At 36.8% G+C, this 25883-nt stretch overlaps 1 protein-coding gene across 1 annotated transcript in view; it reads right to left on the bottom strand.

Moving 5' to 3' along the window:
• Positions 1 to 25883, bottom strand: part of CCDC73 (coiled-coil domain containing 73) — a 111752-nt gene that overhangs the window by 82263 nt on the left and 3606 nt on the right. The window contains exons 2-4 of the mRNA XM_005890875.3: positions 15260 to 15331; positions 2546 to 2617; positions 635 to 670 (exon numbers count right to left, since the gene is read on the bottom strand). Coding sequence (XP_005890937.2) covers positions 635 to 670; positions 2546 to 2617; positions 15260 to 15331 — 180 coding nt within the window. The remainder of the gene's footprint in view (positions 1 to 634; positions 671 to 2545; positions 2618 to 15259; positions 15332 to 25883) is intronic.

The following is a 25883-nucleotide window of genomic DNA, read 5'->3' as shown; positions in this document are numbered from 1 at the left end:
CAAATATCATGAAATGGAAAACCTCATCATAACAATAAATCATTTTATCAGGAAAGCATTCCTGAGAATTTATGGACACTATATAATTATTTAATTCATATAGCTAGAATAAATATATTCTAATTAATAAGACACAATTACATTTGTTTTATAAATATAGGGATATTATAAAAATTTTTAAGAAAGGCCTTTTGCTAAAAATAGCTATAAATTTTAATATTATAAATGGCATATCTTTTGATATAATAAAAACATGTATTAGCTATTTTACTGTGTTTTAAAGAATGTAATTTCATTGAAAAGGCATTAAAAACATATTATACATAATAGAAACACTGTAGTATAGTGGAAAGAGCATTAATTTAAAGGCTGAAGAAATCTAGGTTCATTTCAACTTTACCGCTTCAAAATGGGAACTTCAGCAAGTCATTTAAATCTTGCTAGGCCTCAGTACTCTTAACTGTAAAATGATAAGAGCTGAAGTAACAGGATTCCCTTAAATCCCTCCTGTTTCTAAAATTTTAGGAAATTAATAGTCTCCATTGTTTATTACCAATGCTCCTTTCCATTATAGTGAACAATTGATAATTAAAAGCATTTAACTGTTTCAAATTATTAAAAAATTAATAAATACCTTTTCTTCTTCCAAGGCACACATCTTCATTTGCAACTGATAAGAATTTTAAAAATCAAAATACAGGTAAATGAAATGTTACCAGTGATTTACACTGGCCAATGAGACTATGTGTGTGCTAAGTCGCTTCAGTGGTACCCAACTCTTTGCGACCCTATGGTCTGCAGCTTGCCAGGCTCCTCTGTCCACGGGATTATCCAGGCAAGCATACTGGAGTGGGATGCCATGCCCTCCTCCAGGGGGTCTTTCTGACCCAAGAACTGAACCTGTGTCTCTTATGCCTCCTGCATCAGGAGGCAGGTTCTTCACCACTAGCGCCGCCTGGGAAGCCCAATGAGACTACAGAAATGTCTATATTGTTTGAACTTAGTACAATGTGATTATGTTTTCACACTGAGAAAATAAATAATAAAAATATAAAATAGGGGGAAAAGCCAGTCACCAAAGTAAATGAACAATTTAATCTTAGGATCAGAGTATCCACGGTTTTTCCCCCCAGTTTCTTAAATGTTTCAGTATGTTGCATCTACTCATAAACAATAACATATAACATTTTCTAAAAGCACACTTTTATGAAATTGATATAGTTTATATTTGCACTGACAGTATTTTCTGAAATTTTTTAAAAATGCATGTGTCAGTCTAATAAATAAATAATGACATTTTAAAATAGGAAAACTAAAGTGAACTTGCCAACAAAAACTAATTAAATATTCCAAGCAACACAAAGATACTAGGCAAAGTTGTTAAGAAATAAAACTTCTTTGGCATTTCTCCATCTCATTTTCCATATTCCTCACTTACATTCAAGAATCCCTTCTTAAAAAAAAAAAAAAAAGAAAAACAAATATTTGTTAAAGGAAAAAAAATAATAATAAAGAATGCAATAGCACTTTCTCCTCTAACTTTCAGATAACCTGGATTTCTTTCTTGCCCAGAGTCCCTTGTGGTAAGAGACTTAGACTTGCTCTCTCCTAAGGAATACTATGCTGTATAGTTGGTTTCTGCTTCCTTACCCTTCAATTAAAACTCCCATAACTTAAGTAAAGCCAATTTCAGACTACAAGGAAGAAGTTTACCATCTGCTCCAACAAATCCACGCTACAGTGTAAATTAGCCATAACCTTAACCCACTAGTAATGTAGATTATATAGGTTTATTTCTTTTTATGCATTTCTTTCTAAACACACACACTTGTATGGAAATAATAAAAACAAAAAGAGGGAAGGAAAAAGGAAGAAAAAATGATAATGTTGGCATGGCTATAGGAAAGGCACTTTCAGAGTGTATTTTTCTTAGGCACATTTCTTACACTTATATTTTATAACTAGGGACTGAAGATCAATCTGAGGTAGTAAAGAAGAGCTATAGAATTTAGAATTCAAAATAATGGAAGGAGTTGTTTTTCATTTCTTTAAAATATTTTTCCTTTATTTTTTCTATTTTTCTACTAATTTTTCTTTCATTTGCTGATACCTGAAATTTACAGAGGTGAATGATAATCATATCTCCTCATCCTTTATATCCCCCTACTTGCATCTCAGCTTTTCACCAGTGTTATAATTCTTGCTTGGGTAAAGGAATAATGTGACAATGTAAGCTCCTGGATATGCTAGTTAAAGATAGAGGGGAGAAGGGAGAGAAAGAGCAAGAATACACATTCACTTACATAGTTTATTTAGGACAAATGAAAACACCTCTCCAAGGAAATAATTTTCTCCTTAATTAAGTCATTCTACTACAGTACAGTATTATCAGTTGTGATTCAAAATAACCTTGTTCATTTCCTGCTTCCAATAACACACTTTTTGTCTTCAGTGAGTATGATGAACAACATGTCATAATATTCATGAGAAGTGGGAAAATTGCAATATTTAAAACTGTAGTGTTTTTCTATCCTTAAGAAATTACCTGCTTTTTAAAAACTGCCATGGCTTCTTTGTGTTGCTTTGCTAATGTATCCTTTTGATTCTGAAGAGTTTCCTATTTTAAAAATTATGAAAAGTTAAAACATAAATTACAGCAACTCAGTTTTAAATTTTTACTGGATTCACAAATTATACATCTTCATTGTACATATTATTTTAGGCTCTTAAGATGCAACTCACGACAGTTTTTATAATTTTTTTAACTGTCATGAAACTCAGCATACAATAATTTTGCTTCCAGTTGTGTCTTCATGATAAAACATATTGCTTTCTAAAATTCTAAACTCTGAATATAGCTCACTCTAAAATTTTCTTCAAGAAAAGTATCATCGAAATTATTAAAATTAACAGTCCAATACAAAGTAGACTAGTTTCAAGAGTTTCAAAAAAACCAATTTTATTACCTAAGCACAAGTGTTTACATAGTAATGTTTGATTCTTTAAACTCACTAAAATAATTTTTTACAAAATCAGAAGTACCATAGGGCATCTTAAAAAAATTCATATAAACGATTCCATTTCTTTCCTCTACACCTTTTTTTAGTTGAAGTGGTATCCTGTCATTTAGATTCAAGATGAATTTTTCTTCTACCTTTATCAAGTAATTCTTATAATTAAAAAAATTAGATCTAAAACTGACAACCACTTTCAAATGTTTCTTTTATTTTATTCGATAGTCCTACATATACATTGATTTATCAATTAAAAAAAATTTTTTAATGATCTACTGATCTATTATGATAGTTGGGAATTTGGCTTTCTTATACAACCATAATCCTACATGTCCTCCCTCTATTCTTCCAACAGTTATATAAAAAATGTGACAAATATTAATAGTATTTATACTCTTGTAACTATGCAATTTTTATTCAATGCTAAGCCACATGGCATATCATGATTACATTTCTATTCTCATACAACTTTTATTTTTTCTGAGGCTAGCAATTACTTTAAAATATTTTAATTCTCATAACTAATTTTTAGAAATAATATGCCATTTCCAAGGTCTGTATCAATTGGTTCAGCTGCAAAAAAGAATAGAAAAGGCAAAGTAAGAAGATCCCAAGAATGACTTAAGAAATCCCAAACTGTATAGGAAACCAGACATTAAAATTTTTTTTTGGCCAAACCATGTGGCTTGGAGGATCTTAGTTCCCTGACCAGGGATTCAACCTGGGCCCCAGCAGTGAAAGCACCAAGTCCTAACCACTGGACCACCAGGGAATAATTACCCAAAAATTAGGCATTTAGAAAACCTGTAGATATTGTACAAAATTTTTCAGAGGCTATTGCCCAGTTTATTAGACTCTAATCTACTGCTGCAACAAGGAAAGAATGAATTTATAGGAAACGTCAGGGACAAGTACTTTGAGGAGAAGATTATGAAGTAGGTGTGAACTCCAGCTCTCTCCCCACTTTTTGTGAATAGCTGTAAAATCTAGAAATAGATTTCCAGGTGCATGCTCAGTTGCTAAGTCATGCCTGACTCTATGACCCCTTGGACTGTAGCCCCAAAAGCTCCTCTGTCTATGTGATTTCTCAAGCAAGAATACTGGAGTGGATTGCTATTTCCTTCTCCAGGATCTTTTTGACCCAGGGATTGAACCTGCATCTACTGTTAGGCAGGCAAATTCTTTATCACTGAACCATCTGAGAAGCCCAATCATACCCATACTGGTGTTAAAACACTACTGTTCCCCATTCAAGAACCCAAAGGGTGAACATTTGTTCAAGACCTTAAGGCCATAAATAAAATAACCACTTCCCATTCCTGATAAATTATGAGCCATTCAGTAATTTCTAAGACTGCTTACTAAGAGAAAATTAGAAAGTTGTCTAGATTTCACTGACTACTATAGATATTGGATAATTTAAGTTCTCAATAATGGAACTTTTCCCTTAGGAACTTAAACAAAAACAAGAATATTTTCTTTTAAAAAAATAACTTTTCAACAGCCCCTCCCACACACACACACCTGCAGTTAAAGCCCTCCAAATTGTCATAAAGCTTTCTATTTGTATCTGAGCAATGCAGACAAGTCCTTAATACTCTAACAGAACACCGCAAGTATTGGCAGGACCCAACTGCTTACTACAATCTTCCCCTTGACCCACTGGCAAAATCCTACTCCTTATTTAAGGATAGTATTAGCAGCAGCCAAACTAGCAGAAGCTTCTATTGACTTGGTTTAAGGATCTTGTTTAAATTTGATAGTTCTATATGCTGAACAAGCCCGGACACTTACTAAAAACACATTTCTCAGCAAGCAGGCTTACTTCCTATGAATTTTTTATTACTTTCTCCCTCATACATTTCAACTCAGTGCTATCCTCTAAACATTGCTAATTACCCAAAGAAGAGGAATTTCACAAGATCTAGCCTCTATTCAAACAATCACTATGCCTCAAATGGATTTATTTAAAAAACTCCTAGGAAATCTGGGTTTAATAATGCGTGCTTAGTCGTTCAGTCATGTCTGACCCTGCGATCCCATAGACTGTAGTCCGCCAGGCTTCTCTGTTCATGGGGATTCTCCAGGCAAGAATACTGGAGTGGGTTGCCATACCCTCCTCCAGGGGACCTTCCCAACCCAGGGATTGAACCCAGGTCTTATCTGTTGATATATCATTTTCTGAAACTAAAATGGGAACTATCAGGTAAGATATACTATAAGAGTCTCAACTGACCCCTAAAACAAGACTCTTTACCAGAGGTAAAATCAGTCCAGATGACAGTACTTACCCACTCAGCAGAGTTTGCCAAGTGTCAAGAGATAACAAAGTTAACATAAAACTATCAATAATATCAAGGTTATTTGGAATAGTATCTGAAGTAGTCCATGATTTTGTAATACTGTAAAAACAATGAATGTTTCTAACCTCAATAGGATTACCAATTAAAATGAACAACAGTTATTAAGTACTCTGAAGTACTTTAGGAAGTAAGCTTCCTAAAGAGGTGGCTATTATGAAACCACACTATACAGGATAATAAAGCCTAAAGGAAATATCCCAGTTTATCTTTATGACACACAGGCAGCCCTCAGTTAGCTCCTGGCCCAATGATACTCTAAACAGCTAAATCTTCCTGTAGATAAAACAACAACAACAACAAACAACGCTATTCTGGAATGTCCACAACTGGCTCCAGAGTCTGAAAAGAATACATGGTTGTAAAATATAAGAGAATCCCTGACACTTTCAGGACAGACACTTGGTGGCACCAGAGAACCTCAATGGAACTCTGCAAACATTTACAAGAAATTACCCATCGGAACAAGGACATATTAAAAACTATATTCTATTAGCATTGGTGGGGTAATTTTAATAAGATTTTTGAGGATGTCTCTGGTGCAAATCTTATGTCTCCCTCACAATCCTAGTAAAACTGTTATCCTTCTAAACCCAAGCTTCAGGACGCCCCACTGAACGTGTCCAAATAGATTTCCTAAAATTAACCCTTGAAAAGGTTTCTGAATGTGTTCTGATCATTGCTTACTACTTTTCTGGATGGACTGAAACTTTTTTTCTTGAGAGAGAGCTATAATTATGAGAGTAGGAAAAAATTACTTGATTTTGTGCTCCCAATATGAGTATTTCCCGTAATAGAGGCACTTTCTACTGGACCTGTTATTACGGAATTTTGCAAAGTCCTGTCATTTATTTGGATATTTCATTGTCCCAATCATTTCCACTCTTGAGGGAAAGTAGAAAGTTAATGGCATCTTAAATCTGACATTCTTGAACTGCCGGGACCAAGAAGGTTATGTCTAATGCTCAAGACCATTAAGTCCACACTCTCCTACACTCATTGGCTTTCACCACACATATCTGTTAGAGCTTGCCACATGAAACTGGCTACTGATATCCCAACCTTAGACATTTTCTTACTTTGGATAAACGAGCAAAGTATTATACTCCAAGGACTCAGGAAATATACTGCATAGTCTTATCACCATCTCATGTAAATCGCCTTTCCTCTACATGATCTAAAATGCAGATCAAAGCTAAGAGAATTCATTACCCATTAGACCTGCCTTGCAAGAAATGATAAAAGGAGACCTGCAGGTTGAAATGAAAGGACACAAAAGACTCCATACGAAGAAATAAAAATCTTTATTTCCATATGAAGAAATAAAAATCTCAATAAAGGTAAATACATGAGAAATTTATAAAAGCTTGTATTACTCTAACAATTTTTGTTTGTTTGTTTCTATGTGATTTAAGAAACTAACACTTAAAAAATTATTAGACTAAAAGCTAGTATTATTGTAACTTTGATTTGTAACTCCACATTTGTTTTCTATGTAATTCAGAGACTAGGGAATTCCCTGGTGGTCCAGTGGTTAAGACTCCATGCTCCCAATGCAAGGGGCCTATGTTCAATCTCTAGTCAGGGAACTAGATCCTGCCTGCTGCAACTAAAGATCCTGCAAGCCATAATGAAGATCCCACATGTGGCAACAAAGATCTATGTGTCACAGCTAAGACCCAGTGCAGCCAAATAAATAAATAAATATTGTTAAAAATCTATGAAGTTGCTATTATTATAAAAAAATTCAGAGATTAATACATATTTAAAACTACTAGTTTATTTTCTTGAGCATACAATATGCTATGCTATGCTAAGTCACTTCAGTCATGTCCGACTCTGTGTGACCCCATAGATGGTAGCCTACCAGGCTCCCCCGTCCCTGGGATTCTCCAGGCAAGAACACTGGAGTGGGTTGCCATTTCCTTCTCCAATGCATGAAAGTGAAAAGTGAAAGTGAAGTCGCCTAGTCGTGTCCGACTCTTAGCGACCCTATGGACTGCAGCCTACCAGGCTCCTCCATCCATAGGATTTTCCAGGCAAGAGTACTAGAGTGGGGTGCCATTGCCTTCTCCGAGCATACAATATATAAAGATGTAATTCTGTAATATCAACAACTGAAAGGGGTGTAGATAGAACTATAAAGGAATAGAGTACTTATATGTTATTGACATTAACCTGATACATATTCAAATTAGAGTGCTATAATAATAGATGCTAACTATTGGACTGCAATAGTTAGCATCCTTGGACTGCAAGGAGATCCAACTAGTCCATTCTAAAGGAGATCAGCCCTGGCTGTTCTTTGGAAGGAATGATGCTAAAGCTGAAACTCCAGTACTTTGGCCACCTCATGCAAAGAGCTGACTCATTGGAAAAGACTCTGATGCTGGGAGGGATTGGGGGCAGGAGGAGAAGAGGATGAGGTGGCTGGATGGCATCACCGACTCGATGGATGTGAGTTTGAATGAACTCCAGGAGATGGTGATGGACAGGGAGGCCTGGCGTGTTGCAATTCATGGGGTTGCAAAGAGTCGGACACTGAGCGACTGAACTGAACTGAACTGAACTGTAATACCTATGGTAACCAAAAAGGAAATAGCTAGAGAGTATACACAAAAGGAAATGAGAAAGGAATTCAAACATTTTACCATAAAAAATCAACTAAACACAAAAGATGATGGTAATCAGGAAATGAGGACAAAAATCTATCAGATACATATAAAACAGACAGCAAAATGACAGAAGTTAGTCATTCCTTATCAGTAATTACTTTAAATGTATATTTAAAGTCTCTCATCAAAAGACAAACACTGGAAGAATGCATAGAAAATGTGATCCAACTTTATGCTATCTACAAAAGACTAACTTTAAATCTAAAGACACAAATACGTTAAAATAAAAAAGTGGAAAAAGATATTCCATCAAAATAACAACCAACCAAACAAACAAAAAAGCGGACTTTAAAAAGTTACAATAGACATAGAAAGACATTATATATTCATAAAACATTCAATAAGGAAAAAGATAACAATCATAAACATTTATGAACCAAATGACAGACCATCAAAATATATGAAGCAAAAATGGACAGAATTGAAGCAATAAATAGTTCTACAATAACAGTTGAAGACTTCAACACCTCATTCTCAAAAACAGAATACCCAGTTAGAAGATAACAAGGAAATAGAGGAGACTGGAATAACACAGTAAACAACCTAGATCTAACAGACATAAACAGAACACTCTACCCCAAAACAAAATATATATTCTTCTCAGGTGCATATTGGACATTTTTCCAGGACAGACCATATGCTAGGCCACAAATTAAGTTGCAATAGATTTTGATTGCATTCAAAGTATCCTCTCTGATCACAATGGGAAGAAGTTAGAAATCAGTAACAGGAGGAAAACTAGAAAACCCATATATTTGTGAAAATTAAACAACAAACTCTTAAACAACTGTGATTAAAGAAATCACAAGGAAAATTAGAAAATAAAGAAGGACAAATGAAAACAAAAAAAAAAACATACCAAAACTGATGGGATGCAGCAAAAGACACGCTAATGGGAATATTTATAACTATAAATACTTACATTAAAAAACAAGAAAGATCTCAAATCAACAACCTAACTTTACACTTGATAAAGAGAAGAACAAACTAAACCCAAAGTTAACCACAGAAAGAAAATAATGAAGATCAGAGCAGAGATAAATAAAATAGAGAATAGAAAAATAATAGACAGGGCTTCCCTGGTGGCTCAGTGGTAAAGAAACAGCCTGCCAACGCAGGGGACACAGGTTCGAGACACGGGTTTAATCCCTAATCTGGGAAAATTCCACATGGCGTGGAACAACTAACCGCATGCACCTCAGCTACTGAGCCTGCGCACTCGAGTCCGTGAGCTACAACCACTGAAGCCTGCATGCCCTAGAGCCCACGTTCCACACAAAAGAATTCACCGCGGTGAGACACCTGTGCTCCACAACTAGAGGGTGGTCCCTGCACTCCACAACTTGACTAAAGACCCAATACAGCCAAAAATAAATCTAAAAATTTTAGAAAAGAAAAATAGAGAAAATCAGTGAAATTAAAAGTTGGTTCTAAAAAACAATTAAAAAAAAAAAAGTTGGTTCTTTGAAAAGTTAACAAAATTGACAAACCTTTACCTAGATGGACTGGGCTTCCCTGGTGACTCATATGGTAAAGAACCTGCCTGCAATGAGGCAGACCTGGGTTCGATCCCTGGAATGGAAAGATTCCCTGGAGGAGGGCATGGCAACTTACTCCAGTATTCTTGCCTGGTGAATCCCCATGGACAGAGGAGCCTGGAGGGCCTCAGTCTGTGGGGTTGCAAAGTCAGACGCGACTGAGAGACTAAACACAGGACAGATGGACTAAGAAAAAAAGAAAAGGCTCAAATTTTGAAAGTGCTCAAATTTCAAAAATGGAAGTGGGGGCATTACTACTGATTCTGCAGAAATAAAAAGTATTATAAGAGTACTTTGGACTGCAAGGAGATTCAACCAGTCCATCCTAAAGGAGATCAGTCCTGGGTGTTCATAAACTCCAATACTTTGGCCATCTGATGCAAAGAGCTGACTCATTTGAAAAGACCCTGATGCTGGGAAAGATTGAAGGCAGGAGGAGAAGGGGGACAACACAGGATGAGATGGTTGGATGCATCACCGACTCAATGGACATGAGTATGGGTAAACTGCAGGAGTTGGTGATGGACAGGGAGGCCTGGCGTGTTGTGGTTCATGGGGTCACAAAGAGTCGGACATGACTGAGCGACTGAACTGAACTGATAAGAGTATTATGAACAATTCTATGCCAACAAATTGGGTAACCTAGATGAAATGGAGAATTCCTAGAAATGCAAAACCTACCAAATAACAAAGAAACAGAAAAATTTAACAGACCTATAACTATTAGGACTTCCCTGATGGCTCAGACAATAAAGTGTCTGCCTACAATGCGGGAGTCATGGGTTTAATCCCTGGGTCAGGAAGACCTCCTGGAGAAGGAAATGGCAACCCACTCCAGTATTCTTGTCTAGAAAATCCCATGGATGGAGGAGACTGGGAGGTTACAGTCCATGGGGTCGCAAAAAGTCAGACACGACTGAGGGACTTCAGTTTAGCTTTAGCTTAAGCTTGTAACTATTAAGGAGATTGAATCTGTAATAAAAAATAAACACCCAACACAGAAAAGCCCTGAGCTTGATCAAACATTTAAAGAAGAATTAACAGCAATCCTCCTCAAACTTTTCCAAAGAGTTGAAAAGGAAGGAATACTTCCTAACTCATGCTTTTAAGCCAGTGTCACCTTGATACCAAAGCCAGATGAAAAAACACGTCAAAAAAAGAATACTATAGACCAATACCCCTAAAGAACAGTGATGCAACATTTCTCAAAAAAAAAAAAAAAAAAAAAAACCCACTAGCAAACTGAATTCAGATAAAAGGATCATACACCATGACCAAGTAGGATTTATCCTTGGGATAAGAGAAGAGTTCAACACACAAAAAGTCAATCAATGCAATAAACCATATTAACACAATGAAGGGGGAAAAAAGCACACAATTATCTCAACTTATGAAATAAAAAGGAAATGACAAAATTCAATACCCTTTCATGATTTAAAAAAAAAAACTCAACAAACTAGGAAAAGAAGGAAACTACTTCAACATAATAGCCATATTTGTAAACCCCACATGAACATAATACTCAATGGTAAAGGACTGAAAGCTTTTCCTCTAAGGTTAGGAAGAAAGCAAGGATGCCCACTTTTACAGCTTCTCCTCAACATAGTATTAGAAGCCTTAGTCAAAGTAATGAGGCAAGAAAAAGAAATCCAGTTTGAAAAAGAAAAAGTAGAATTATCTGTCTGCAGGTCTTATATGTACAAAACCCTAAAGATTCCACCAAAAAATTGAATAAATGAATTTAGCAAAGTAATAAGATACAGTCACACCAAAATCAGTTGCATGTTCAATACAATGAACAACCCAAAAATGAAATTAAGAAAACAGTTACATTTACAATAGCACTAACAAGAATAAAATACATAGAAATTCACTCAATCAAGGAGATAAAAGACCTGTATAATGAAAACTACAAAACAGTGCCAAAAGAAAATAAATTAAATAAAACACAAAAAGTGTAAACACATCCTTTGTGCTGGGATTAGAAAGCTTCATGTTAGTAAGATGTCAATACTATCCAAAGTTCCCTATAGATTCAACGCAATCTCTATGGGAATTCCAATGATATTTTTGCAGAAATAGAAAAACTCATCCTAAAATTCAAATGGAATCTCAAGGAACCCCAAACAGTCAAATAATCTTGAAAAAGAAGAACAAAGCTCGGAGATTCACATGTCCTGATTTCAAAACTTACTGGAAAGCTCTAGGAATCAAAACAGTGTAGTAATGGCATAAAGAAAGACACATGGACCAATGGAACAAAATTAAGAGCCCAGAAATAAGCCCTCTTACATAGTCAAATATTTTTGACAAGGGTGCCAAGATCATTCAATCAGGAAAGAACAGTCTTGCCAACCAAAGGTTCTAGAAAAACTGGATACAAATATGCAAAAGAATGAAGCTGAACCCTTACCTAACACCATACACAAAAATGAACTCAACCAAAACACCCAACCAACCTGTTAATAAAGCAAAACCATGTTTATTAGAATTCACTGCAGTAACTGAGGACACTACCTTGACAGTCTTCAGTTCAGTTTAGTTGAATCGCTCAGTCGTGTCCGACTCTTTGCAACCCCATGAATCGCAGCACGCCAGGCCTCCCTGTCCATCACCAACTCCCGGAGTTCACTCAGACTCACGTCCATCGGAGTCAGTGACACCATCCAGCCATCTCATCCTCTGTCGTCCCCTTCTCCTCCTGCCCCCAATCCCTCCCAGCATCAGAGTCTTTTCCAATGAGTCAGCTCTTTGCATGAGGTGGCCAAAGTATTGGAGTTTCAGCTTCAATATCAGTCCTTCCAATGAATACCCAGGACTGATCTCCTTTAGAATGGAGTGGTTGGATCTCCTTGCAGTCCAAGGGACTCTCAACAGTCTTCTCCAACACCACTGTTCAAAAGCATCAATTCTTTGGTGCTCAGCTTTCTTCACAGTCCAACTCTCACATCCATACATAACTACTGGAAAAACCATAGCCTTGACTAGACGGACCTTTGTTGGCAAAGTAATATCTCTGCTTTTTAATATGCTGTCTATGCTGGTCATAACTTTTCTGCCAAGGAGTAAGCGTCTTTTTATTTCATGGCTGCAGTCACCATCTGCAGTGATTTTGGAGCCCCAAACAACAAAGTCAGCCACTGTTACCCCATCTATTTGCCATGAAGCGATAGGACCAGATGCCATGATCTTAGTTTTCTGAATGTTGAGCTTTTTTTTTTTTTTTTGCTATGCTTAAGACTTGTGTCTCCTTACTTCCTCCCCCTTACCCTCCATTCCCAAGACAGATCCCGATTGCAACTGAATGTTGAGCTTTAAGCCAACTGATTTACTCTCTTCTTTCACTTTCATCAAGAGGCTCTTTAGTTCTTTTTTGCTTTATGCCATAAGGGTGGTGTCATCTACATATCTGAGGGTATTGGTATTTCTCCTGGCAATCTTAATTCCAGCTTGTGCTTCATACATCATTTCTCATGATGTACTCTGCATATAAGTTAAATAAACAGGGTGACAATACACAGCCTTGATATACTCCTTTCCCTGTTTGGAACCAGTCTGTTGTTCCATATTCAGTTCTAACTGTTGCTTCTTGACCTGCATACAGATTTCTCAGGAGGCAGATCACGTGGTCTGGTATTACCATTCACTAATTATCTCATGTATTTGGATCTATTTCTGGACTCTGTTATATTTTATCTGTTCATGTGTCAGTTCAGTTCAGTCGCTCAGTCATGTCCAACTCTTTGAGACCCCATGAATTACAGCACGCCAGGCTTCCCTGTCCATCACCAACTCCCGGAGTTCACTAAAACTCATGTCCATCGAGTCGGTGATGCCATCCAGCCATCTCATCCTCTGTTGTCCCCTTCTCCTCCTGCCCCCAATCCCTCCCAGCATCAGAGTCTTTTCCAATGAGTCAACTCTTTGCATGAGGTGGCCAAAGTATTGGAGTTTCAGCTTTAGCATCATTCCTTCCAAAGAACACCCAGGACCGATCTCCTTTAGAATGGACGGGTTGGATCTCCTTGCAGTCCAAGGGACTCTCAAGAGTCTTCTCCAACACCACAGTTCAAAAGCATCAATTCTTCAGTGCTCAGCTTTCTTCACAGTCCAACTCTCACATCCATACATAACTACTGGAAAAACCATAGCCTTGACTAGACGGACCTTTGTTGGCAAAGTAATGTCTCTGCTTTTGAATATGCTATCTAGGTTGGTCATAACTTTCCTTCCAAGGGGTAAGCATCTTTTAATTTCATGGCTGCAACCACCATCTGCAGTGATTTAGGAGCCCAAAAAAATAAAGTCCGACACTGTTTCCACTGTTTCCCCATCTATTTCCCATTAAGTGATGGGACCGGATGCCTGTTCATGTATGCTGCTGCTGCTGCTGCTAAGTCGCTTCAGTCGTGTCTGACTCTGTGCGACCCCATCGACGGCAGCCCTCTAGGCTCCTCTGTCCCTGGGATTCTCCAGGCAAGAATACTGGAGTGGGTTGCCATTTCCTTCTCCAATGGATGAAAGTGAAAAGTGAAAGTGAAGTTGTTCAGTCGTGCCTGACTCTTAGCAACCCCATGGACTGCAGCCCACCAGGCTCCTCCATCCATGGGATTTTCCAGGCAAGAGTACTGGAGTGGGTTGCCATTGCCTTCTCCGCTGTTCATGTATACTACACCAAGCTATTTCAATTATTGCAGCTTTAAAATATGTTTATGATTCTTGTGGGACTATTTCATCCTCTTTGTTTTCAAAACTTTCCCAGGCACTTTTTTCAAGTTTATTTCCACATAAATCTTAGAATCAGCGTAAGTATCCCATATACACAAGTGGTATTTTAAACTGGACTATATAAAACTTACTGATTAACTTAAAGATTCTGATAACTTTTGACTGTTAATGCTCTCTATTCAAAATAAGCTATGACTTTACGTTCTGAAATATGCTTGGAAGTTTCAATTGCATTTGGAATTTATCTGTTTTTTCCTCTGCACAGACAGGTTTCTTTATTTCAGACCTGTCCCTCATGTAACCCAACTCTGGTTTTACTCCCATTTCTACACAACCTTGTTGATCTGTCTGGCTTCAAAATTCCCATCGTAGGCCTGTCCTCTCTATTATGTGAATTCTGATTCTGACGTGTTGTCTCTGTGTTCCTGTTTCAAAACTGCCTAACACTGCAAAGAAGGGCCATCTTGATTAAGCTTTCAGTTTTTAGTTGTTAAAGTTACTTTGCTGGAAAGGCAAGAGAAGCACTATCAAAAATGCTTCTATATGGATAAGGATCAAAAGAGAATCAGATTTTTTAAATATTTGGTTATAATATGTAATAATAGCCTAGGAAAATATGGAACTATTCTGAGGTTACATTTCTTAAAAAATACTTTGACTCTTCTATAATACACAATATGTTTTTCAGATATGAAATAATTCACAATAGTTTCCAGAGTTATCCTTTGCTATTTTCCTATTAGAAAGCATGAAAAATAAATGGTTATTCTGTTTTTTGGAAGCCCAAATGTTATTAATAGTTTTAGCTGTAATTTTTTGGAGACTCTGTAAAGTGATGCACAATTCTCCAAATATTATATTTTGGAAATTTAAAAATTATCTTTGCAAGTAAGGATTAAAATACATTTTTAAATAAAATGATAATCAGAAGAGGAAATACTCACCTTTTGCCATTTAAGTTCTTGTGTCTCCATAATAATTTTAGCAATCTGCTCTTCATACTGAGTTTCTGCTTCCTAAGTCAAAAAGAAGAAAAATGCTAGTAAATAAGGACTTGAAAACTTCCAGTTTTGGTTCATTCTAAGGAGAAAGAGATCTAAAGAGATAAAAAACAACATCCTCCCACCCTTACAACAAGAAAAAAAAGTTGGAAATGTTGCAAGTTAAACAGTTAAATCCATCAGAGAACTGAGGTCCCATATCAACCAAGTAATCCAAAATCTGGATTGAGACAGGTACCTGCAGGGAGAAAAGAACCACAGCATTTGCGTACCTGGAACATAAGCCACTGAGTACTGATAAGAAAACTCAGCTACAAGTCCTTAATACATTTCTAAAGGCAGAGCATGGGCTGGTGTAAGAAGATGAATCTCCTGATGGCTAGAGAAATAAGGAGGTTAATGCTTTCTGACAGGTTTTTCTTCCATGAAACCCACTAGGTGTTTACAGAAAAGGAAGGAAAGAATCTGAGAAAACTTTCCCCCTGTGGTACTGGTTGGAGAGGAGAAGAGCAGTCACAAGCCATCTTCCCTAAATCTACTACAGACCAAAAACTTAATCTGCAGGGGAAAGGAAAATCAAAAGTACATCTAAGGACACTAGTGGAAAACCTCTGTAGCTAGGAAAAGGAATCAACCGACAACACTAAAAACTTACTTAGACAAGACTATCTTTCTTATCTCCTTGAAAGAACAAAACCGTTAATCTACGGAGGGTAGGGCAATAAAAACTGTAGCATGAGAGCACTTGTGGAAACCCCCTGAAGCTGAGAGAAGGCTACAAAAATAAAACAACAGTTCTATCACTGGGGCAGGGGAAGGAATACATTCTAGGCCTACCATTAAATACAGAAAAGGGATCAGAATTCTAGTGAAGGCTTCACCTTGAGAATCAGGCTCACTAAAGACTGAGGGCTTAATAGAAACATCAGAAAATGCTCCTATTCCCTACCTGATACCACCACCCAACTAATTAAGCAGTGAGATACAGCTGGAAGAGCTGCAAAGACAGACCCTCTCTGGGAAGCAGCACAAAGAGACCCAAAATCAAGGGAGGAAGTCTAAAGTCAGCCAGGAAGCAGTTATTTAGAAAAACTCTGATTTTGTTTAAAATACTGTAATATTCTTGAATTTGTCCGCACAATAAACAGAAGTATCACTAGAGAAATCTGAAGCTTCTATTGGAAACTTTGACAGGTAGACTTGAAAGGGGACTGGTTGAGTGTTAGAGGACTGTCACCACACACACACACTCATCACACACACACACACACACACACACACACACACACACACTCACAGACAGCTCTTCTGCAAAGACTGAGAGGTTTTCTTGTTTGTTTTGCTTCCAGGTATTTTAGGCTATCTCTGTCAGACAAAGCACTAGCTGATCACTAAGCTAAGAACATGGCACACGTGACAAAAACTGAAGACTTAAAATTATTTCAGAAAAGTCACTAAACAGAGACAAAAACAAGCAGCAACCCTATAGAGGAGGAGGAATCGTATTTCCAGAGCTGTCACATACTCAAAATGCCCATTTCTCAACAAAATGTCCATTTCTCAACAAAAAATTATAAGGCATCCAGGTAAACAGAAGAGTGATTCATACACAGGAAAACAAACAAACAATTTAATAGTAACTGTTCCTGAGCAAATGCAGACAATGGACCTAGACAGACTTTAAATCAATAATTTTAAAATATGTGCAAAATGCTAAAAGAAACCATGTACAGAAGTTCTATAGCCATTAAAAAGTTAAGGGAATGCTACAAACAAGTTTATGGTCATAAATGTGACAACTTACAGAGACAGACCAATTATTCCAAAACAACAAACTACCAAACCTCAACTAAGGAGATAAACAAAATCTGCAACAGCTCGATAACCATAAATTCAAAAGCTCCTAAAAAAGAAATTTCTTTCTTAGGAAACAGCTTTTCTTTAAGTGTGAACATTTAGGCTATTCCATGCATATTAGAAATATTTATTTTTGATACTTGGTACTTAATCAAACCAAGAAACCCTCTGAAAGAGTGATTAATATTGTATTAGACAATATGAAAAACTGAATTGGGCCATTTCGTAGGAGGTGGATTATGAGTTTGAAAAGGAGAATGAAAGTACCCAGTCACAGTTTTGGCTACTTGGACAAGAGCCTGCTATATATACTACGTCCCTAAATCTGTTCAGGGTCAAGAATTGAAGAGGCCTGACCAATGCACAGTCCATCGTGTAAAACTACAGCCTGAAGCAAGTACTTTAAAAAAAGCATGTCACTTTCTAAAGGTTATAAAGAGTAAATAAACCAGCAAATTACTCCTCTTTTATTGTTTTTGTAAAAACAATAAAATCCTTGTAGTCCTAAGGCAGCCAATAAAAAATAAACACTTTAAAGTTTAGTTTTTAAAGTCTTTTTTAAGGTTCTATATTCTTGGATATTTTATTGAAGTTTCATATGGGATTTCCTTACCAAATTTATCATATTTTTTTCTCATTGACAATTTAATAAGAATTTTTATTAATGATTTTTGAAAACTGCCTGAAGAATGAAAAAAAGTGAAAAGTTCAAATAAAATGTAAATAATAATTTTTAATAAAAAGCAAGAAGTTATACCAAAATCCTAACACAGTAGAAGTATATTATAATGTTACTTTCAGCAATGTGGATAACACTCATTTTCCCAGTTTTCCATGTAGTTTAAGATACAGATTCTACAAATCATTATAACTGCAAAAGGGTTATGACAGCACAACTAATTTTACGGGGAACTGAAATGCTGCTTAATATTATTTACCACATTGTACACATGTTCAGCTGGTCAGTTATGTATGACTTTTTTGACCCCATGGACTGTGGCCCACCAGGCTCCTCTGTCCATGGGATTATCCCAGCAAGAATTACACCATTAATTACCCAGTTTCCTTCCTACTAATTTCCTTAGCAAATCATTACTTTTTTTTTTTTTGGCTGCACCCCACCAAACATCAAATGACCCAAAAATGAAGGAAAAAAAGAGACAACAGAAACAGATCTACAGGTCCATATATTCGAGTTTATAGGTATTGTTGTTATTCAGTCACTAAGTCGTGTCTAATTCTTTGCAACCCCATATACTGCATCATGCCAGGCTTCCCAGTTCTTCACTATCTCTCAGAGTTTGCTCAAACTCACACCTTATTGAGTCAGTGACGCTATCCAACCATCTCATCCTTTGTTGCTCCCTTCTCCTGCCCTCAATCTTTCCTAGCAGCAGGGTCTTTTTCCAACGAGTCAGCTCTTCCCATCAGGTGGTACTGAAGCTTTAGTCCAATGAATATTCAGAGGATTTCCTTTAAGACTGACTGGTTTGATCTCCTTGCTGTCCAAGTAACTCTCAAGAGTCTTCTCCAGCACCACAGCTTGAAAGCATCAATTCTTGCCTTCTTTATGGTCAAACTCTCACATCCATAGATTACTACTGGAAAAACCATAACTTTAGCTATACGGACCTTTGTTGGCAAAGTGATGTCTCTGCTTTTTAATATGTTGTCTACATTTGTCACAGCTTCCTTCCAAGGAGTATGCATCTTTTAATTTCATGGCTGCAGTCACCATCTATAGTGATTTGATTTTGGAGCCCAAGAAGATAAAATCTGTTATTGTTTCCACTTTTTCTCCATCTATTTTCCATGAAGTGGTGGGACTGGATGCCACGATCTTAGTTCTTTGAACGTTGAGTTTTAAGCCAGATTTTTCACTCTCTTCTTTCACTCTTATCAGGAGCTCTTTAGTTCCTCTTTGCTTTATTCCATTAGAATTATATCATCTGCATATCTGAGGTTGTTGATATTTCTCCCAGTAATCTTAATTCCAGCTTATGAGTCAGCCTGGCATTTTGTATGATGTACTCTTAATATAAGTTAAATATGCAGGGTGACAATATACTCATTGACAGCCTTGATGTACTCCTTTCCCAAATTTGAACCAGTCCATTGTTCCATGTCTGATTCTAACTATTGCTTCTTGACCTGCATACAGGTTTCTCAGGAGACAGGTAAGGTGGTCTGGTATTCCCATTTCTTTAAGACTTTTTCACAGTTTGTTGTTGATTCACACAGTCAAAGGCTTTAGCATAGTCAATGAAACAGAAGTAGATGTTTTTCTGGAATTCACTTGCTTTTTCTGTGATCCAACGGATGTTGGCAACTTGATCTCTTTTTCCTCACCTTTCCTAAATCCAGCTTGTACATCTAGACATGTTCAGTTCATGTACTGCTGAAGCCTACCTTGAAGGATTTTGAGCATTACATTGCTAGCACACAAAATGAGCACAACTGTGTGGTAATTTGAACATTCTTTGGCACTGTCTGTCTTTGGGATTGGAATGAAAGCTGACCTTTTCCAGTCCTGTGGCCACTGCTGAGTTTTCCAAATTTGCTGGCATATTGAGTGTAGCGTTTTCACAGCATCATCTTTTAGGATTTGAAATAGCTCAGCTAGAATTCAATCACTTACACTAGCTTTGTTCATAATAATGCTTCCTGAGGCCCACTTGACTTCACATTCCAGGATGTTTGGCTCTAGATGAGTGACCACACCATCAGAGTTCGTTGTTTAGTTGCTAAGTCATATCTGACTCTTTGTGACCCCGTGGATTGTAACCCACCAGGCTCCTGTGTCCATGGGATTCCCTAGGCAAGAACAGTGGAGTGGGTTGCCATTTCCTTCTCCAGGGAATCTTCCCGACCCAGGGACTGAACCCATGTCTCCTGCATGCAGGGAGATTCTTTACCACCTGAGCCACCAGTAAAGCTTATCTGGGTCATTAAGACCTTTTTTGTATAGTTCTTCTGTGTATTCTGCCACCACTTCTTAATATCTTCTGCTTCTCTTAGGTCCTTGATGTTTCTGTCCTTTACTGTGCCTAGCTTTGTATGAAATGTTCCCTTGGTATCTCCAATTTTCTTGAAGAAATCTCCAGTCTTTCCCATTCTATTGTTTTTCTCCATTACTTTGCATTATTCGCTTAAGGTTTTCTTATCCCTCTTTGCTATTCTCTGCAACTCTGCATTCAGTTGGGTGTATCTTTCCCTTTCTCCCCTGCCTTTCATTTCTCTTCTATTTTCAGCTATTCGTAAGGCCTCCTCAGACAACCATTGTGCCTTCTCACATTTCTTTTTCTTGGGGGTGGTTCTTGTCACTGCTTCCTACACAATGTTACAAACTTTCAGCCACAGTTCTTCAGGCATTCTGTCTACCAGATCTAATCCCTTGAATCTATTCATCACCTCTACTGTATAATCATACGGGATTTGATTTAAGTCATACCTGAATGGCCTAGTGGTTTTCCCTACTTTCTTCAATTTAAGCGTGAATTTTGAAATCAGAAACTCATGATCTGAGCCACAGTCAGCTCCCGATCTTGCTTTTGCTGACTCTGTAGAGTTTCTCCATCTTCGGCTGCAAAGAATATAATCAATCAGATTTAAATCCTGGCCCTCTGGTGATGTCCATGTGTACAGTCGTCTCCTGTGTTGTTGGAAGAGGGTGTTTGCTATGATCAATGTGTTCTCTTGGCAAAACTCTGTTAGCCTTTGTGCTGGTTCATTTTGTACTCCAAGGCCAAACTTGCCTGTTATTCCAGATATCTTTTGACTTCCTACTTGTGCATTCCAATCCCCTATGATGAAAAGGATATCTTTTTTTAGTGTTAGTTCTAGAAAGTCTTGTATGTCTTCAGAGAACTGTTCAACTTCAGCTTCTTTGGCCGTAGTGGCTGGGGCATCGACTTGGATTACTGTGATGTTGAATGGTTTGCCTTGGAAATGAACAGAGATCATTCTGTTGGTTTTGAGACTGCACCCAAGTACTGCATTTCAGACTCTTTTGTTGACTATAAGGGCTACTCCAATCCTTCTAGGGGATTCTTGCCCACATTAGTAGATATATTGGTCATCTGAATTAAAATCACCCATTCCTGTCCATTTTAGTTCACTGATTCCTCAAATGTCAATGTTCACTCACACCATCTCCTGCTTGACCATGTCCAATTTATCTTGATTCATGAACCGAATATTCTAGGTTCCTATGCAATACTGTTCTTTATAGCCTCAGATTTTACTTTCACCACCAGACACATCCACAGCTGAGTGTCATTTGCACTTTGGCCCAGACTCTTCATTCGTTCTGGAGCTATTTCTCTGCTCTTCCCCAGTGGCATATTGGACACCTACCAACCTGGGGGCTCATATTCTGGAGTCATATCTTTTTGCTTTTTCATACTGTTCATAGATATATATATACTATATATAGATATCGACTTTAAATATATGAAACTATATGCAAGAAACTATATGACAATATCAATTTCAGCAGAGGAATGAAAGTTATAAAAGAAGAACCAAATGAAAATATTAGGACTGAAAATATAAGAAGGAAAATTAAGAACTCAACAGATTGACCTAATCAGCAAACTACATAACCTGAAAATTCATTAACTGAAAGGAAGGGGAAAAAATAACCAGACTGAAATATGTACAGAAAAAGAAAAAGGAGAAGGAAAATGCAGACAAAAAATAAATAAATAATTATACAGAAGATTTGAACAAGATTGACAAAGTTGACCAAATTCACAGTCATTCTATATTACACCCAAGAAACACAGAATACATATTATATTTTTTTCGAATTCATCTCTGTTGGCCTATTCAGCAAATTTGATTATATGCTTGACTAGAGAACAAAGTTCCACAAATATTATGTGACTGAAATTATGTAAAGCTTATAATCTGACATAAAATTATCCAAAAAAATTTTTTAAAGTTAATAGAAAGTAAAATGAAACTCTCAAATATTTGTAGAAGTAGTAGTACACATCTAAATAATGCATGGGTCAAAGAATAAATTACAATCTGAACTGAGTGATAATAAAGATGTAGATAATATAGTTAATGAATTTACATAAATTTGTGGGATCCAACTAAAGGCATGCTAAGAGAAAAATTTAGTCTTAAATGCTGTACATTAGAAAAGGAACAAAGGTGAAAACTAATCAACTAAATACCATCTTTAGAAGTTCAAGACAAAAAGAACAAATTAAAGTAAGGAAATAATAAAGATAAGAGTGAATAGTAATAAAACACAAAACAAATATGCAACAGAGAGAATCAAAGGGGAAAATTAATTCCTTGAAAAGAACAACATAACTGATAAACCTTGAAAAAGACTGATCCGAAATTCCTACTCATTTACAACATCTCTGCATCAGTTATTTCTTCTATGAAGCTTTCCTCACTCCCCTTAGTAAAATGAGACATTTCATTGTCCAGACTCAGAGTATATTCTGCAATCCTTTATTATTACATGGTATTATATTCTCTAAAACCTGGTATAAGTGTTCACGAAATATTAAATGAATGATCAAATATAGTTTTGCTTGCTTATTATCTCTTTAAAATTAAAAAGAAAAGAATCATATTGATTTCTACTATAGTATTTCTTGAACTTTCAGTTTCAAAGTCTAAATTTCCTTTTACAAACTTTTTATTTTGAAATTATTTTAGACTTACAGAAGACTTATAAAGATAGTAGAGTTCATATATACCCTTTATCCAGCTTCCCTAACTTTAAATTTTACATAAGTAGGGTACATTTATCAAAGTTAAGAAAATAACATTGTTATAATATTATTGATTAGACTATAAGGTTTCTTCACATTTCACTAGTTTTTCCACCAATATCTGTTTCAGGATATAATACGGGACACCATGTTATGGTTAATCATGTTTCCTTAGACTCCTCCAATCTGTAATAATTTCTCTCTTGTTTTTTATGACCTTGCTCTGACAAACACTGAGGAGCTATCTTGTAGAATGTTCTACATATGGTGTTCGTCTGCTATTTTTTCATGATTAAACTAGGTTTCAAGAATACCACAGCAGTAAAGTTCCCTTCTCATCACATCATATCATGAGTACCTGATGTTCACACGAATTACTGAACCACACCAATTCTTTCTGGGGATCTTAAACTTAATCATTTAGTGAAGGTGGTATTTGCCAAGTTTCTCCACAGTAAACTATTTTTCCCTTTATATTTTCTATCTGTTAAAACTTAGTCCACCATCAAAGTGAGGGAAATTAAGCTCCACTTCCTAGAGAAAAGAATATCAAGCAATTTGTGAACATGTATAAAACCATCACAGTAACTTACTAAACAATTTGGGAAAGGTACTACAACTATTCTATTTCTCCTTGAAGTTTCATCCACTAATTTCAGCATTCATCTGTGGATCTTGCCTGCAGTAATTATTACTGTGATGCTTTAAGGGTGGTTTCTGTTTCTCTCCTTCCTTCTACATTTATTAATTGCGATAAAAGATTTGTCCCATCTCCCTCATTTATTTATCATTCACTTATGTTAGTAGGGTACAATGGATATTTATTTTATTCTTTGGGTTACAATCCAATACTATCATCATTTATTTTGTTGCTCAAATTCTTCCAGCTATGTTCATGGGAATTCTTTAAGGCTGGTTTCTGTACCCTTTTGACATGCTGTTTTAAGTACCTTCTTAAAGTACCTTCCAGCACTACAAGATATCCAACTCTAGAATAAACCACTTCTTCAAGGGGTCCTGGTTCCTTTTATTAGATAATGACATATAGAACCAAAAAGTGAGTACTATAGATGGTTCCTGCTATGGGAGTGTTGCTACCTCTATGCCCTTTCAGCAGAGCCAGAAAATCTATGTATATAGTCTAGCCAATGTGTATACATGTCTGTATTTCTGTATCTGTTTATACTAAATGAGTTCATAGTGATACCTTCAACTTTAATCCCACACCACAGAATTCATTCTAGCCTCCCCCAACACATACTTATTTGTAACTTCTTCCTTCAACAGAGAAAAAAATTCTACCCAGCTCTATAACCTGCTTAATTTGTTCAACCCTAGCATAGCTATAAGTAGTCTCGGTATTACTCCCATGAAAAATAAATCTGCCAACCAGAGAGTGTTTAATGCAAACATTTAAGCATTTTTGTCTTCAGCCTTACAGTATCAACTCAACACGACAGAGGATGAGATGGTTGGATGGGCTTAATGGACGTGAGTTTGAGCAAGGTCCAGGAGTTGGTGATGGACAGGGAAGCCTGGCGTGCTGCAGTCCTTGGGGTCACAAAGAGTCGGACACGACTGAGCGACTGAACTGATCAACTCAACGTACATTCTCTAAAGTTCTTAAATCAGCTTCTTTTCCCACCCACGTCTTTCACTGAAGTAATGGTGAAACATATTTTCACAGTCTGCATTCCATCCTGAAATTCTCCCCACACTCTGGTTGAATTTTTATAAAGGTTGCATATAGTATAGTTCACTGTGGTGTATAGTTTTATGGATTTTGACAGAAGCATGGAGAAATGTTTCTACCATCACTGTACCATACAGAAAAATCCATCACTCCTCAAAATTCTCTTATGCATTCCATTTATAGATAATCCCTATCCCATCCTTCAACACCTGGCAACTACTGATTTGTTTCCTATCCCCATAGTCTTGCCTCTTCCAGATCAGATCAGATCCATACAAATGCACTGCCTAGTATGAAGACTTACATAATTACTTCTTCCACTTAGAGAAACTCATTCAATACTCATGATATCATTTTTGAGGCTGTTTGGGGGGGAACAAAATTGTTTTAAGCACTATAAATTATCATGCCACTGTCTCCTGGACTGAGCAATTATTATCAAGAAGTCCACTATGAATAGTATTATTGTTCTTTTGAAAATAATCTTTTCCCACTTCTGACTGCTTTTAAGATTTCCCATTTGTGCTTTCTATTATTATTACTGAATGAAAGATTCTTCAAATTCTACAATGCTTCACAATTCTCAGAAGTTTCACATACATGATTTTGCATTGTTGTTGTTGTTCAGTCGCTAAGTCATGTCCAACTCTTTGTCACCCATGGACTGCAGCATTCCAGGCTTCCCTGTCCTTCACTATCTCCCGGAGTTTGCTCAAATTCATGCCCATCTGGTTGGTGATGCTACCTAACCATATCATCCTCTGCCGCCCCTTCTCCTTTTACCTTCAATCTTTCCCAGCATCAGGGTCTTTCCAGTGAATTGGCTCTTCGCATCAGATGGCCAAAGTATCAGAGTTTCAGCTTCAGCATCAGTCCTTCCAATGAATATTCAGGGTTGATTTCCCTTAGGATTGACTGATTTGATCTCTTTGCAGTCCAAGGGACTCTCAAGAGTCTTCTCCAGCACCACAGTTCAAAAGCACCAATTCTTCAGCGCTTAGCTTACTACATCTGTACATGACTACTAGAGAAACCATAGCTTTGACTACATGGACCTTTGCTGGCAAAGTGATAGCTCTGCTTTTTTAATACAGTGTCTAGGTTTGTCATGGCTTTCCTTCCAAGGAGCAAGCGTCTTTTTCACATAACCTCATAATAATCCTTTTTTTCACCTACCCATGTATGTCTCTCCTCCTCCCTTTCCTATCCCTATTAGTAACCACTAGTTTGTTCTCTTTATCCATGAGTCAACTTTTCTGTTTTATTCACTAGTCTG

This window comes from Bos mutus, chromosome 15 (genome assembly GCF_027580195.1).
Source record: "Bos mutus isolate GX-2022 chromosome 15, NWIPB_WYAK_1.1, whole genome shotgun sequence".
Lineage (NCBI taxonomy): Eukaryota > Metazoa > Chordata > Mammalia > Artiodactyla > Bovidae > Bos > Bos mutus.
The sequence above is the reverse complement of the archived record's forward strand: the minus strand, read 5'-3'. Positions and strand labels throughout refer to the sequence as shown.